General features: G+C 44.9%; 1 protein-coding gene across 1 annotated transcript in view; it reads right to left on the minus strand.

Annotated features, from left to right (window-relative positions):
- The window catches only part of LOC133421389 (interferon-induced very large GTPase 1-like), a 62,172-nt gene that overhangs the window by 29,287 nt on the left and 15,195 nt on the right, over nucleotides 1–17,690 (minus strand). The window contains exons 4-6 of the mRNA XM_061710955.1: nucleotides 14,347–14,378; nucleotides 14,006–14,093; nucleotides 13,304–13,876 (exon numbers count right to left, since the gene is read on the minus strand). Coding sequence (XP_061566939.1) covers nucleotides 13,304–13,876; nucleotides 14,006–14,093; nucleotides 14,347–14,378 — 693 coding nt within the window. The remainder of the gene's footprint in view (nucleotides 1–13,303; nucleotides 13,877–14,005; nucleotides 14,094–14,346; nucleotides 14,379–17,690) is intronic.

The following is a 17,690-nucleotide window of genomic DNA, read 5'->3' on the forward strand; positions in this document are numbered from 1 at the left end:
AAGAGACTTTTCTTTAAGTTGTGCCATGATACAGGTGTGTAGCGATTTCCGTGCATGTACATCAAACCGTATTGTGGGGCTTGAGGCACAAAGTTTTCCGGGGGGCGCTGTTGAGCCGTTTTGCCACGCCCATTAATCCAAACCATGAAACATCAAATTTATCGCCAGGCCTGCCTTGCATGCAAAATATGGTGACTTTTGGGGAACTATCAAATATGGACCAATCAGATGAAGGGGGGCCGCGCCTTTTGGCGTCTAGCGTCGCCACGGTAACACTTTTGAAAGAGAAAAGTAATGCGTGTAGTCGCAGGATAGAGACGCACATTTTGATGTATAACACATCTGGGTTCACGATACGGTTCGGGCCGTATTAATTCTCGAAGGAATGGCATATATTGCTCCAAAATTACGCAATTAATTCAGAATGTTCAAAATGGCCGACTTCCTGTTCGGTTTCGGCCATGGCGCCAAGAGACTTTTCTTTTAGTTGCGACATGATACAGGTGTGTACCGAATTTCGTTCATGTACGTCAAACCGTATTGTGGGGCTTGAGGCACAAAGTTTTTTCTATCTGAACCAATCATATGAAGGGTGGGCGCACTTTTTGGCGTCTAGCGTCGCCACGGTAATGCTTTTGAAAGAGAAAAGTAATGCGTGGTGTCGGAGGATGGAGACGCACATTTTTATGTATAACACACCTGGGTGCACGTTACGGTTCGGGCCGTATTAACTGCCGAAGGAAGGCATCAATTTCGCCAAAATGACGCGATTAATTCAAAATGGCCGACTTCCTGTTTGGTTTCTCGACATGACGCCCAGAGACTTTTCTTTAAGTTGTGTACTGATACAGGTGTGTACAGATTTTCGTGCATGTACGACAAACCGCATTGTGGGGCTTGAGGCACAAAGTTTTCTAGGGGGCGCTGTTGAGCCGTTAGGCCACGCCCATTAATGCAAACCATTAAATATCAAATTTTTCGCCAGACCTGGCTTGCATGCAAAATTTGGTGACTTTTTGGGCACGTTTAGGGGGGCAAAAAGGCCTTCCTTTTGTCAGAACAATAAGAAGAAGAAGAAGAAGAATAATTCCTGCAATTACAATAGGGCCTTCGCACTGCAAGTGCTCGGGCCCTAATTAAAGCTGCAAGCAGCGATGAACGGGCCCTCGCACTCACGTCCACCGCCCCCCATAAGCATATCAGAAATGACACCACCCACGACTCTCTATGTCAACCCATTCAAAAGTTATAGTAGAAAAAAGGAACAACCAATCAGAGGAAGGGGCGGGGCTAATTCAGGCCAATGAAGGTCAAGGACTCATTACAGAGTCCCATGACACCACCCACAACTTCCTATGTCAAACCATTCAAAAGTTATGGCAGAGAAAAGTATTCTAGGCGGCGCTGTTGAGCCGTTAGGCCACGCCCATTAATGCAAACCATTAAATATCAAATGTATCACCAGGCCTGGCTTGCATGCAAAATTTGGTGACTTTTGGAGAACTATCAAATATGGACCAATCAGATGAAGGGGACGAGCGCTTTTTCACGTCTAGCGTCGCCACGGTAACACTTTTGAAAGAAAAAAGTAATGTGCGTCGTCGCAGGAAAGAGACGCACATCTTGATGTAAAAAAAACACAAAATTTGCTTACAAAAATTTCAGCATCCTGCCAGGCTGGAACTCCCAAACACCTGCACCAAAGATCGCAATGATCTGGTTGAGCTATATCTCAGCTGATACCTCACATTGACTTACTGGCTTATGACAGACCAAGATAGCGATATAATGTCTGGAACTTTTTTTTCCAAATTTTTTAAATATTTGTAAGGTATAAATATTAGTAAAACACTACTATTTTATTATTACTTTTTCTGTAACCATTCCACCGCGGTTCTAACCGGGCTGAGCACGGGACTATTTCTAACGTCACCACATTACAACAGCTGATTGGTCGGGGGGCGGGGCCGTCATCACCCTACTCGCCACTGATTGGTCGGGGGGCGGGGCCGTCATCACCCTACTCGCCACTGATTGGTCGGGGGGCGGGGCCGGCAGACGTTTGAATCAGGAAGCGGGAGTCAAACCATTAAAAAGTTATAGTAGAAAAAAGGGACAACCAATCAGAAGAAGGGGCGGGGCTAATTAAGGCCAACGAAGCTTAAGGACTCATTACTGAGTCCCATGACACCACCCACAACTTCCTATGTCAAACCATTCAAAAGTTATGGCAGAGAAAAGTATTCTAGGGGGCGCTGTTGAGCCGTTAGGCCACGCCCATTAATGCAAACCATTAAATATCAAATGTATCACCAGGCCTGGCTTGCATGCAAAATTTGGTGACTTTTGGAGAACTATCAAATATGGACCAATCAGATGAAGGGGACGAGCGCTTTTTCACGTCTAGCGTCGCCACGGTAACACTTTTGAAAGAGAAAAGTAATGTGCGTCGTCGCAGGAAAGAGACGCACATCTTGATGTAAAAAAAACACAAAATTTGCTTACAAAATTTTCAGCATCCTGCCAGGCTCGAGCTCCCAACCACCGGCACCAAAGATCGCAATGATCTGGTTGAGCTATATCACAGCTGATACCTCACATTGACTTACTGGATTAGGACAGACCAAGATAGCGATATAATGTCTGGAACTTTTTTTTCCAAATTTTTTAAATATTTGTAAGTTATAAATATTAGTAAAACACTACTATTTTATTATTACTATTTCTGTAACCATTCCACCGCGGTTCTAACCGGGCTGAGCACGGGACTATTTCTAACGTCACCACATTACAACAGCTGATTGGTCGGGGGGCGGGGCCGTCATCACCCTACTCGCCAGTGATTGGTCGGGGGGCGGGGCCGTCATCACCCTACTCGCCACTGATTGGTCGGGGGGCGGGGCCGGCAGACGTTTGAATCAGGAAGCGGGAGTCAAACCATTAAAAAGTTATAGCAGAAAAAAGGGACAACCAATCAGAAGAAGGGGCGGGGCTAATTAAGGCCAACGAAGCTTAAGGACTCATTACTGGGTCCCATGACACCACCCACAACTTCCTATGTCAAACCATTCAAAAGTTATGGCAGATAAAAGTATTCTAGGGGGCGCTGTTGAGCCGTTAGGCCACGCCCATTAATGCAAACCATGAAATATCAAATGTATCGCCAAGTCTGACTTGCATGCAAAATTTGGTGACTTTTGGAGAACTATCAAATATGGACCAATCAGATGAAGGGGACGAGCGCTTTTTCACGTCTAGCGTCGCCACGGTAACACTTTTGAAAGAGAAAAGTAATGTGCGTCGTCGCAGGAAAGAGACGCACATCTTGATGTATAACACACCTGGGTGCACGTTACGGTTCGGGCTGAATTAACTGCCGAAGGAATGGCATAAATTTCGCCAAAATTACACAATTTATTCAAAATGGCCGACATCCTGTTCGGTTTCGGCCATGGCTCCAAGAGACTTTTCTTTAAGTTGTGCCATGATACAGGTGTGTAGCGATTCTCGTGCATGTACGTCAAACCGTATTGTGGGGCTTGAGGCACAAAGTTTTCCGGGGGGCGCTGTTGAGCCATTTTGCCACGCCCATTAATGCAAACCATGAAATATCAAATTTATCTCCAGGCCTGGCTTGCGTGCCAAATTTGGTGCCTTTTGGGGAACTATCAAATATGGACCAATCAGATGAAGGGGGGGTGCGCTTGTTGGTGTCTAGCGTCGCCACGGTAACACTTTTCAAAGAGAAAAGTAATGCGTGTAGTCGCAGGATGGAGACGCACATTTTGATGTATAACACATCTAGGTTCACGATACGGTTCGGGCTGAATTAACCCTCGAAGGAATGGCATATATTGCTCCAAAATTACGCAATTAATTCAGAATGTTCAAAATGGCCGACTTCCTGTTCGGTTTCGGCCATGGCGCCAAGAGACTTTTCTTTTAGTTGCGACATAATACAGGAGTGTACCGATTTTCGTTCATGTACGTCAAACCGTATTATGGGGCTTGAGGCACAAAGTTTTTTCTGTCGAACCAATCAGATGAAGGGTGGGCGCGCTTTTTGGCGTCTAGCGCCCCCACGGTAACGCTTTTGAAAGAGAAAAGTAATGCGTGTTGTCGCAGGATGGAGACACACATTTTGATGTATAACACACTTGGGGGCACGTTACGGTTCGGGCTGAATTAACTTTCGAAGGAATGGCATAAATTTCGCCAAAATGACACGACTAATTCAAAATGGCTGACTTCCTGTTCGGTTTCGGGCATGACGCCAAGAGACTTTTCTTTCAGTTGCGCCATGATACAGGTGTGTACCGATTTTCGTGCATGTACGTCAAACCGTATCGTGGGGCTTGAGGCACAAAGTTTTCAAGGGGGCGCTGTTGAGCCATTTTGCCACGCCCATTAATGGAAACCATTAAATATCAAATTTTTCGCCAGGCCTGACTAGGGTGCAAAATTTGGTGACTTTTTGGGCATGTTAAGGGGGGCAAAAAGGCCTTCACTTTGTCAGGAAAATAATAATAATAATAATAATAATAATTAAAGCTGCAAGCAGCGATGAACGGGCCCTCGCACTCACGGCCACCGCCCCCCTTAAGCATATCAGAAATGACACCACCCACAACTTCCTATGTCAAACCATTCAAAAGTTATAGCAGAAAAAAAGGACAACCAATCAGAAGAAGGGGCGGGGCTAATTCAGGCCAATGAAGGTCAAGGACTCCATACAGAATCTGATGACACCACCCACGACTTCCTATGTCAAACAATTAAAATGTTATAGCAGAAAATCGGGACAACCAATCAGAAGAAGGGGCGGGGCTAATTAAGGCCAACGAAGCTTAAGAACTCTTTACAGAGTCCCATGATACCACCCACGACTCCCTATGTCAAACCATTAAAAAGTTATAGCAGAAAAAAGGGACAACCAATCAGAAGAAGGGGCGGGGCTAATTCTGGCCAATGAAGGTCAAGGACTCCATAAAGAATCTGATGACACCACCCAGGACTCTCTATGTCAAACCATTCCAATGTTATAGCAGAAAATCGGGACAACCAATCAGAAGAAGGGGCGGGGCTAATTAAGGCCAACGAAGCTTAAGGACTCATTACAGAGTCCCATGACACCACCCACAACTTCCTATGTCAAACCATTCAAAAGTTATGGCAGATAAAAGTATTCTAGGGGGCGCTGTTGAGCCGTTAGGCCACGCCCATTAATGCAAACCATGAAATATCAAATTTATTGCCAAGTCTGGCTTGCATGCAAAATTTGGTGACTTTTGGAGAACTATCAAATATGGACCAATCACATGAAGGGGGGGCGCGCCTTTTGGCGTCTAGCGTCGCCACGGTAACACTTTTGAAAGAGAAAAGTAATGCGTGTAGTCGCAGGATGTAGACGCACATTTTGATGTATAACACACCTGGGTGCACGTTACGGTTCGGGCTGAATTAACTGCCGAAGGAATGGCATAAATTTCGCCAAAATGACACAATTTATTCAAAATGGCCGACATCCTGTTCGGTTTCGGCCATGGCTCCAAGAGACTTTTCTTTAAGTTGTGCCATGATACAGGTGTGTAGCGATTTTCGTGCATGTACGTCAAACCGTATTGTGGGGCTTGAGGCACAAAGTTTTCCGGGGGGCGCTGTTGAGCCATTTTGCCACGCCCATTAATGCAAACCATGAAATATCAAATTTATCGCCAGGCCTGGCTTGCATGCCAAATTTGGTGCCTTTTGGGGAACTATCAAATATGGACCAATCAGATGAAGGGGGGGTGCGCTTGTTGGCTTCTAGCGTCGCCACGGTAACACTTTTGAAAGAGAAAAGTAATGCGTGTAGTCGCAGGATGGAGACGCACATTTTGATGTATAACACATCTGGGTTCACAATACGGTTCGGGCTGAATTAACTCTCGAAGGAATGGCATATATTGCTCCAAAATTACGCAATTAATTCAGAATGTTCAAAATGGCCGACTTCCTGTTCGGTTTCGGCCATGGCGCCAAGAGACTTTTCTTTTAGTTGCAACATGATACAGGAGTGTACCAATTTTCGTTCATGTACATCAAACCGTATTATGGGGCTTGAGGCGCAAAGTTTTTTCTGTCTGAACCAATCAGATGAAGGGTGGGCGCGCTTTTTGGCGTCTAGCCTCGCCACGGTAACGCTTTTGAAAGAGAAAAGTAATGCGTGCGGTCGCAGGAGGGAGACGCACATTTTGATGTATAATACACCTGGGTGCACGTTACGGTTCGGGCTGAATTAACTGCCGAAGGAATGGCATAAATTTCGCCAAAATGACACGATTAATTCAAAATGGCCGACTTCCTGTTCGGTTTCGGGCATGACGGCAAGAGACTTTTCTTTAAGTTGTCCCATGATACAGGTGTGTACCGATTTTCGTGCATGTACGTCAAACCGTATCGTGGGGCTTGAGGCACAAAGTTTTCAAGAGGGCGCTGTTGAGCCATTTTGCCACGCCCATTAATGCAAACCATGAAATATCAAATTTTTCGCCAGGCCTGACTTGGGTGCAAAATTTGGTGACTTTTTGGGCATGTTAAGGGGGCCAAAAAGGCCATCACTTTGTCAGAAGAAAAATAATAATAAAAATTCCTGCAAATACAATAGGGCCTTCGCACTGCAAGTGCTCGGGCCCTAATAATAAAAATTCCTGCAAATACAATAGGGCCTTCGCACTGCAAGTGCTCGGGCCCTAATAATAATAAAAATTCCTGCAAATACAATAGGGCCTTCGCACTGCAAGTGCTCGGGCCCTAATTAAAGCTGCAAGCAGCGATGAACGGGCCCTCGCACTCATGTCCACCGCCCCCCATAAGCATATCAGAAATGACACCACCCACGACTCTCTATGTCAAACCATTCAAAAGTTATAGCAGAAAAAAGGAAAAACCAATCAGAAGAAGGGGCAGGGCTAATTCAGGCCAATGAAGGTCAAGGACTCCATACAGAGTCAGATGACACCACCCACGACTCTCTATGTCAAACCATTCAAAAGTTATGGCAGAAAATCGGGACAACCAATCAGAAGAAGGGGCGGGGCTAATTCAGGCCAATGAAGGTCAAGGACTCAATACCGAGTCCCATGACACCACCCACGACTCTTTATGTCAAACCATTCAAAAGTTATGGCAGAGAAAAGTATTCTAGGGGGCGCTGTTGAGCCGTTAGGCCACGCCCATTAATGCAAACCATGAAATATCAAATGTATCGCCAGGCCTGACTTGCATGCAAAATTTGGTGACTTTTGGAGAACTATCAAATATGGACCAATCAGATGAAGGGGACGAGCGCTTTTTCGCGTCTAGCGTCGCCACGGTAACACTTTTGAAAGAGAAAAGTAATGTGCGTCGTCACAGGACAGAGACGAACATTTTGATGTAAAAAAAACACAAAAATTGCTGACAAAAATTTCGGCATATAGCCAGGCTTGAACTCTCAATTTCTGGCAACAAAGATCGCAATAATCTGCCTGAGCTAAGTCTCAGCTCTTCCTTTCATCTGACCTACTGGCTTAGGACAGACCAACATAGCGATAAAATGTCTGGAACTTTTTTTTCCTAATTTTTTAAATATTTGTAAGTTATACATATTAGTAAAACCCTACTATTTTAATTATTACTTTTTCTGTAACCATTCTGCCAAGGTTGTAACCGGGCTGAGCCGGGAATATTTCTGAGGTCACCACATTACAGGGAGCTGATTGGTCGGGGGGCGGGGCCGTCACCACCCTACTCGCCACTGATTGGTCGGGGGGCGGAGCCGTCATCACCCTACTCGCCACTGATTGGTCGGGGGGCGGGGCCGTCATCACCCTACTCGCCACTGATTGGTCAGTGGGCGGGGCCGGCAGACGTTTGAATCAGGAAGCGGGAGTCAGCGCGAGAGCGACTGGCGGCTCGTGGCGATTTTATTACAAAAAAAGGACAACCAATCAGAAGAAGGGGCGGGGCTAATTCAGGCCAATGAAGGTCAAGGACTCCATAAAGAATCTGATGACACCACCCACAACTCTCTATGTCAAACCATTCAAAAGTCATAGCAGAAAATCGGGACAACCAATCAGAAGAAGGGGCGGGGCTAATTAAGGCCAACGAAGCTTAAGGACTCATTACAGAGTCCCATGACATCACCCACAACTTCCTATGTCAAACCATTCAAAAGTTATGGCAGAAAATCGGGACAACCAATCAGAAGAAGGGGCGGGGCTAATTAAGGCCAACGAAGCTTAAGGACTCATTACAGAGTCCCATGACACCACCCACGACTCTCTATGTCAAACCATTCAAAAGTTATAGTAGAAAAAAGGGACAACCAATCAGAAGAAGGGGCGGAGCTAATTAAGGCCAACGAAGCTTAAGGACTCATTGCAGAGTCCCATGACATCACCCACAACTTCCTATGTCAAACCATTCAAAAGTTATGGCAGATAAAAGTATTCTAGGGGGTGCTGTTGAACCGTTAGCCACGCCCATTAATTGCAAACCATGAAATATCACATTTATCGCCAGGCCTGGCTTGCATGCAAAATTTGATGACTTTTGGAGAACTATCAAATATGGACCAATCACATGAAGGGGGGGCGCGCCTTTTGGCGTCTAGCGTCGCCACGGTAACGCTTTTGAAAGAGAAAAGTAATGCGTGGTGTCGCAGGATGGAGACGCACATTTTGATGTATAACACACCTGGGTGCACGTTACGGTTCGGGCTGAATTAACTGCCGAAGGAATGGCGTAAATTTCGCCAAAATGACACAATTTATTCAAAATGGCCGACGTCCTGTTCGGTTTCGGCCATGGCTCCAAGAGACTTTTCTTTAAGTTGTGCCATGATACAGGTGTGTAGCGATTTTCGTGCATGTACGTCAAACCGTATTGTGGGGCTTGAGGCACAAAGTTTTCCGGGGGGCGCTGTTGAGCCATTTTGCCACGGCCATTAATGCAAACCATGAAATATCAAATTTATCGCCAGGCCTGGCTTGCATGCCAAATTTGGTGCCTTTTGGGGAACTATCAAATATGGACCAATCAGATGAAGGGGGAGTGCGCTTGTTGGCGTCTAGCGTCGCCACGGTAACACTTTTGAAAGAGAAAAGTAATGCGTGTAGTCGCAGGATGGAGACGCACATTTTGATGTATAACACATCTGGGTTCACGATACGGTTCGGGCTGAATTAACTCTCGAAGGAATGGCATATATTGCTCCAAAATTACGCAATTAATTCAGAATGTTCAAAATGGCCGACTTCCTGTTCGGTTTAGGCCATGGCGCCAAGAGACTTTTCTTTAAGTTGTGACATGATACAGGTGTGTACCGATTTTCCTTCATGTACGTCACACCGTATTATCGGGCTTGAGGCACAAAGTTTTTTCTGTCGAACCAATCAGATGAAGGGTGGGCGCGCTTTTTGGCGTCTAGCGTCGCCACGGTAACGCTTTTGAAAGAGAAAAGTAATGCGTGTGGTCGCAGGATGGAGACGCACATTTTGATGTATAACACACCTGGGTGCACGTTACGGTTCGGGCTGAATTAACTTTCGAAGGAATGGCATAAATTTCGCCAAAATGACACGACTAATTAAAAATGGCCGACTTCCTGTTTGGTTTCGGGCATGACGCCAAGAGACTTTTCTTTCAATTGCGCCATGATACAGGTGTGTACCGATTTTCGTGCATGTACGTCAAACCGTATTGTGGGGCTTGAGGCACAAAGTTTTCTAGGTGGCGCTGTTGAGCCATTTTGCCACGCCCATTAATGCAAACCATTAAATATCAAATTTTTCGCCAGGCCTGACTTGGGTGCAAAATTTGGTGACTTTTTGGGCATGTTAAGGGGGCCAAAAAGGCCATCACTTTGTCAGAAGAAAAATAATAATAAAAATTCCTGCAAATACAATAGGGCCTTCGCACTGCAAGTGCTCGGGCCCTAATAATAATAATAAAAATTCCTGCAAATACAATAGGGCCTTCGCTCTGAAGGTGCTCGGGCCCTAATTAAAGCTGCAAGCAGCGATGAACGGATATGATACAGGTGTGTACCGATTTTCGTTCATGTACGTCAAACCGTATTTTGGGGCTTGAGGCACAAAGTTTTTTCTGTCTGAACCAATCAGATGAAGGGTGGGCGTGCTTTTTGGCATCTAGCGTCGCCACAGTAACAATTTTGAAAGAGAAAAGTAATGCGTGTTGTCGCAGGATGGAGATGCACATTTTGATGCACAACACACCTGGGTGCACGTTACGGTTCGGGCCGTATTAATTCTCGAAGGAATGGCATAAATTGTTCCAAAATTACGTGATTAATTCAGAATGTTCAAAATGGCCGACTTCCTGTTCGGTTTTGGCCATGGCGCCAAGAGACTTTTCTTTAAGTTGCGACATGATACAGGTGTGTACCGATTTTCGTTCATGTACGTCAAACCGTATTTTGGGGCTTGAGGCACAACGTTTTTTCTGTCTGAACCAATCAGATGAAGGTGGGCGCGCTTTTTGGCGTCTAGCGTCGCCACGGTAACAATTTTGAAAGAGAAAAGTAATGCGTGTTGTCGCAGGATGGAGACGCACATTTTGATGTATAACACACCTGGGTGCACGTTATGGTTCGGGCTGTATTAATTGCCGAAGGAATGGCATAAATTGCGCGAAAATTACACAATTAATTCAAAAAAGCAGACTTCCTGTTCGGCTTCGGCCATGGCGCCAAGAGACTTTTCTTTAAGTTGTGCCACAATACAGGTGTGTACCGATTTTCGTGCATGTACGTCAAACCGTATTGTGGGGCTTGAGGCACAAAGTTTTCAAGGGGGCGCTGTTGAGCCATTTTGCCACGCCCATTAATGCAAACCATTAACTATCAAATTTTTCGCCAGGCCTGACTTGAATGCACAATTTGGTGACTTTTTGGGCACGTTTAGGGGGGCAAAAAGGCCCTCCTTTCGTCAGAAGAAAGAAAAAGAAAGAAAGAAAGAAAAATTCCTACAGATACAATAGGGCCTTCGCACTGTAAGTGCTCGGGCCCTAATAATGGTCCTACATGCAAAATGTGCACATTGGTCCTTTACACTCCAGGCAGATCAACAGATCAACCTGCCCCATGTATCTGACTACACCTACGGGTCAGGCCTGCTGTCCTGAGTATTATTTAAAAATAATTTTAAATCCTCTAACCTTGTCTGTTGCTGTGACTGGTAAACATATCTGATTGGTTTAGGAAGGTGATCAATAAAAGGAGATTCAGCGGTGAGAGGAGGGACGGGCAGACCCAACAGTTTTCACCACAGCAAACAGAAAACTTGTTTTGGTTTTAGGACCTGACTAACCCAGAGAGGTTTTGAGCTGCGTCAAAGTAGAACCCCTCCTTTATTCTCTTCTTTTCTTGTATCAGATCACACAGTTTATAGGGACAGTTTTTTTCAGCATTTTAACCCTCCTGTTATGTTCGTTTCTCAGGTACATCAATGCTGTTCCCGGGTCAATTTGACCCGGTGCATGTTTAAATACCCAAAAGATGTCAGAAAACTAAAAAATCCAAACAAACATTGTTAATATGTCATTACTAACTCCATTACTAACTATTCTATCAATATTTAGTGCAATGGTGTTCCTTACCTCTGACAGGTAATGGTTCAATTATGATATGATTCACTCGTTTTTCATAAAAAATACATGTTTAAACTTTTTTTTTAATGTTTCACCACTTTATTACTTTTGAAAGACCAACATATAAAACACAATAGTTTGCATCACATGCTGCCCAGATTTTGATGCAATATTTAGCTGGTTTGGAAGGCATGTATTGCCTAAATGGGCAGCGACCTCTGAATGCCACCAGCCTTTCATCCACCGTGATATTAGGGCCTGGGTTATAAAGTAGTGGAAGTTGCTCTACCCACTTGTCCCACACTGTCCTAATAGCTGCCAGCTTGTCTCTCTCCCGTCTACCAGCCCTTGTCTCTCGATTATCAAATCGGATTACTCTGGAGAAAATGTGAAAAGTCTCCAGAGACATTGTCGCTCGAAATATAGCCCTGCCCGTCTCAGCATCCCAAAGACTGGCTGTCGATTCATCCTTCGACTTATAGACCCCAGCCAGGATGAGGACCCCCAAATACGCATCGAAATGTGTTTTGTCCAGCTCCTTCCACTTCTCCCCCAACACACGCCTCCCTTCTAGATTGGTCATTTCCAGAATTATTTTCTTTATTGAATCTGGCATGACCAGCTCAAAAGCTGACTTGATGTCAGTCACACGAGTCACTGCCATCCTAGTGGGCCCTGGCACTGTCTTTATTATGTTTTCTGCAGACAGTTTTGCCTGACGCACATTTGGGGATGACGACCACTGTATTTCACAATTTTTTGACATGTTTTTGAGTGTAATGTTGGTAGGATTCCCATGCAGAGAATCTTTTATATGTTTTGCCCCTCCCCTGTTGAGTGTCCAGTGAGTGTGGGTGGAGTTTTCCCGCAAGAACATCCAGCACCTGCACTTGCGCGTGTGTGTGCGTGTGCGTGTGCGTGAGATTGGGGCGGCAGTAGCTCAGGTGGTAGAGCGGGTCGTCCAATAATCGGAAGATCAGCGGTTCGAATCCCGCTCCATCCCAGTTGCTGTCGTAGTGTCCTTGGGCAAGACACCTTACCCTGCTTGCCCCGTGTGAATGTGTATGAATGTTGGTGATGGTCGGAGGGGCCGTTTGGCGCGGAATGGCAGCCACGCTTCTGTCAGTCTGCCCCAGGGCAGCTGTGGCTACAAAGCGTAGCTTACCACCACCAGAGAGAATGTGTATGGATGAATAATGGTCTAAGTGTAGCACTTTGAGATTCGTTGAATGGAAAGTGCGTTACAAGTTAAATTCATTATTATTATTATTAGATTGGGGTGAAACATGTCTCACAGTTGCAAAGAAAGAAATAGTCTGACATTTCTGACACTCTTTTACCTCCAGATTGACTGCCGGGTCAAACTGACCCGAACAGTATCTATGTTATATAAACATGCAGGGGGGGGTTGCAAATATGTGAGGTGAACCATTTTCATATTATATGTTGATTACACTAATTAAGGCAAGCAGAAGAAGTTTCATACTGAAAAAATACTTTTAACTATTTTTCCCACATCTTCAAACTTTAAAATGGGTCAATTTGACCCGGAACATAACAGGAGGGTTAAGTGGTGTGCAGCATCACTGTCATTGTAATAACAAATTCTGAATTCATGATTGAGTCATTAGTATAGAAATGTTAACTTTTAATAGTATTTAAATCTTACCTCTCCTGGCTTCTTCTTTGAGGGATTTATGGTCGAGTTGTTCCTTCTGGTCTCCAGTTTCCTCAGACATGTGTCTACTGTAGTACGGTGGGTTGTTTTCAGAGACCATGACATCTATTTTTTTCAAAAGCTCCATTATCTCTTTTTCATCCATCATGGTTCTTGTACATGTGTGGAATCTCTTTTCAGAAAAACTGTCATCAACTTTCAGGTCAGTAAGGGCAAGTTCACACTTTTCATCAGACTGATGAGTCACAACTGTGATTACATTAGCTGTGTGTTGTTTCCCAAAAGCGTTTTCTAACCACTGCATTCCTAGACTGTAATGGGGTCTGTGCAGGGCTTTCGGTAACAGCAAGATGAAGGCATGAACTGTTTGAATTGAAGGGATTTTATCAACACTGCGAAGACCAAGCATGTTGATGACAGACACACGTCGACCACACAAGTCGTACAGTCTGGATGAAAACTGTTCCACATTTGTTTGTTCGTCACGGTCAAGTAAGAGGTTTCTTGGTCCGATCTTGATCGTCTTTGTGTCACCGATCAACACGAGTGTGAGTGGAGGCATGACTGGAGAAGAGAAAATCAGTGGTTCAACTACAGAGTTCATTGTAATTTCAGTGTCAGAGTTTGTGGAAGTAATCAACTGTATTATAATATATAAAATTATTCTGATTACCAATATATCTAAAATATTACCTTTGTCACTGTTTGCAGTTGATGAGGACTTGGTTTCCATCCCCTGTTCTGTGTTTTTATCTGAGTGTTGAACATCATGAGGATCACTCTGAAAAAGTTACATTTAATGAGATCATAAGTTTTTGACTGTGAGCTGATGTTGAGTGTTGAGCTAATTAAGAGTAGGATTCATGAAATAAGAGTTGAAGATGAAACAAGAAATTATGACAGAGAAAGAAAAATATGTTAAATTAAAAAGGTCTGAGTTGTAGATCGGTTCTCAACAAAAGTATTAGTAACCTCAGAGCACTGTGAGGAGATTTGAAGATATTTAATAAACAAGAAAAAACTCTGGTTCTCACCTCGGTGTCAGCTGCACCCTCCTCCGTCTGGTCTGCGAGAAAACAGAACACACATAGTGTTAATTCAACTCCCAGTGTGTTAATTTTAACACTTTTTCTGAGTTTATATAATTCTCATGGATTTTGAGTTAAATTTACACTTTGCAAAGTGTTAATATTTGAACTCTCTAAGTGTTAAATTTTGACAACCCTGGTGTTATTTTATGACACCACATAAGTGCACTTTTAACTCAAAATTGTGTTGTTAATCATTTTGTTTTACAGTACATTAAAAGTGCATTCTGTGTTTACTACACTAACATACATCACAAAATCTGAAAATCACTTCCAAGGCTACAGAAAGTTATCTTGAGTTCAAATTTGTTGAACAGCAATAGTTAAAAGTAAAATCATTCAAACATAAATCTCTGTTTTTCTTCCTAATTCAAAAAGAAATAAGTAACTTCCCAGCACCACAATTAGATCAGGCACAAGTTAAATAAAAAATATTGGCACAATATATTGACTCTCATCTCCACCATAAGCACTTAGTAAATCACAGGTGGGCTGAAAAATCATAAGACCATCTGCTTTAACAACATCTTTGTTGTTACTTTCAAATAATTTGTAAGCATGAAAATGTCCATTGAAATAGATAACACCATCAACAACAATAATTTTTTCTATTCTGCAAAACGCAGGTATGTCTTGTTCAATCTCAATGCAAATTAAAGCTGCAACAGCGATGAACGGGCCCTTGCACTCTTCTGCACGTTCAGGCGTGCTGCAGTGGAAGCGCTTGTATGACTTGCATGTAGATTCTTCAGGCCTGGACATAGACCGGATGACACCACCCATGACTCTCTATATCAAACCATTCAAAAGTTAATCAGATATCGACCAATCAGATGAAGGGGCGGGGCTAATTTGCAGCAATTATGTTCAAGGACTCAAAACCATGTCCGATGACACCACCCACAAGTCTTTATGTCAAAGCATTCAAAAGTTATTGCAGAAAATCGGAACGATCACATATCGACCAATCAGAAGAAGGGGCGGGGCTAATTTGCACCAATTAAGGTGAAGGAGTCAAAACCGAGTCAGATGACACCACCAACGACTCTCTATGGGAAACCATTCAAAAGTTATGGCAGAAAATTGGGACAACCAATCAGAAGAAGGGGCGGGGCTAATTAAGGCCAACGAAGCTTAAGAACTAATTACAGAGTCCCATGACACCACCCACAACTTCCTATGTCAAACCATTAGGGGGCGCTGTTGAGCCATTTTGCCACGCCCATTAATCCAAACCATGAAATATCAAATTTATTGCCAGGCCTGGCCTGCGTGCAAAATTTGGTGACTTTTGGGTAACTATCAAATATGGACCAATCAGATGAAGGGGAGGGCAAGCTTTTTGGCATCTATCATTGAAAAGTAATGCGCGTCGTCGCAGGATGGAGACGCACATTTTGATGTATAACACACCTGGGTGCACGTTACGGTTCGGGCCGTATTAACTGCCGAAGGAATGGCATGAATTGTGCCAAAATTACACGATTAATTCAAAATGTTCAAAATGGCCGACTTCTTGTTCGGTTTCGGCCATGGCACCAAGATACTTTTCTTTAAGGTGCGACATGATACAGGTGTGTACCGATTTTCGTGCATGTACGTCAAACCGTATTGTGGGGCTTGAGGCACAAAGTTTTTTCTGTATGGACCAATCAGATGAAGGGTGGGCGCGCTTTTTGGCGTCTAGCGTCGCCATGGTAACGCTTTTGACTGAGAAAAGTAATGCGCGTCGTCGCAGGATGGAGACGCACATTTTGATGTATAATAGTGATGCACCGAAATTAAAATTTGTGGCTGAAACCGAAACCGAAAATAATAATATACACTTTGCCGAATACCGAATAATACCGAACAATGGTTCTCCACAGTTTTTCATTTATTTTGCCAATTTTTGAAAAAAAAAATGGAGAATTATCTTTCACAATCTCTAATAGGCTATGTTCTGCTCTTACATCTGGTGATGCTTGTAAGTCTCGTTGTTGGGCATGTTGGACCACATCCAGTGATCATGTGGACTGTTATAAATGTTTATGAACATTTTGTGAATGTATATTCAAACTTTGAAACCCTGGTCAACCCCAGCCTGAAACCAGCTTTAATGTGCCTTCTAAAATGGCCGCCGTGCCATGAACTACAAGCCCAGCGTGCCTTGCGTGGGGGGGCGGCGCCTAAATCGGCACGCATCCAATCACGAGCGAGGCACTGATGACTTCACCCAACCCGCGGAACGCGAATCTGCGCGCCGGCTACAAGACTCTCTCTTCGCCAGCCAAGCCGAGCCGGGATAGACGCGTGCTGCGTGTCCCGCATCTGGAGCGTTTCCCCCAGCTTCTTAAGAGCTGTGGGGGGTTTGAGGAGCCGCCTGACCGGATCGACCGGCCAGGTGTGAGCCCTGATAGAGCCTCTTCACTCTCCTGTCTAACTCCTTTCTTTTTCTCCGAGCCCTGTCCTCTACTCAGGACGACCGCTCCGGGAGCCAGAACCCGCCAAAAGCTCCAGCCTTGGACTGCGAACCCCTCCCGCAGCACGGTGACAGACACACGGGACAAGCCGACGTCCGAGAGAAGGAGCTGGCCCCCGTGCGCAGCGAGGCAGCTGTTGAGGCCGCGATCAGGACCCAGAGAGTGAGGCGTGAGGCTGCACCAGCAACTGTTCACTTTTCTTTTTGGAGTTAGGAGCAGGAGGAGACTGGGGCCGCTCGCTGAGACCGAGGATCCCCGCCAGAAGCGATCGGCAGTGGGATCAAAGCTGAACCGAAACTCTCCGACACCGGGAACCCCCCGGATGGAACCCGGTCAGCACCGACAGAGCCTGCAACTTCAGATCCTGATTCCGAGGACGCGTGAGGCTGTGTCTTGGGGCGATCAGGTCTCTTAAAGCGGTTTAGAGCTGAGTTCATGTTTGATTAAATTACTGTGTGCATATTACGGTTGTTTGTTCATTTGGTGGCACCGTTTTGCCAGTTACTCACGTTTTAAAACACCGTGATCACCATCCGGTCCGATTGCACGTGGTTAAATAAATTCTGATTGATTTTTAATGATGTACTGGACCGTCGTGGTGAAGAGGGAGCTGAGTCGAAAGGCGAAGCTCTCGATTTACCGGTCAATCTACGCACCTACCCTCACCTATGGTCATGAACTTTGGGTAGTGACCGAAAGGACAAGGTCGCGGATACAAGCGGCCGAGATGAGTTTCCTCCGCAGGGTGGCTGGACGCTCCCTTAGAGATAGGGTGAGGAGTTCGGTCACCCGGGAGGAGCTCGGAGTCAGGCCGCTGCTCCTTCACAT

Source organism: Cololabis saira, chromosome 21 (assembly GCF_033807715.1).
Source record: "Cololabis saira isolate AMF1-May2022 chromosome 21, fColSai1.1, whole genome shotgun sequence".
Classification (NCBI taxonomy): domain Eukaryota; kingdom Metazoa; phylum Chordata; class Actinopteri; order Beloniformes; family Belonidae; genus Cololabis; species Cololabis saira.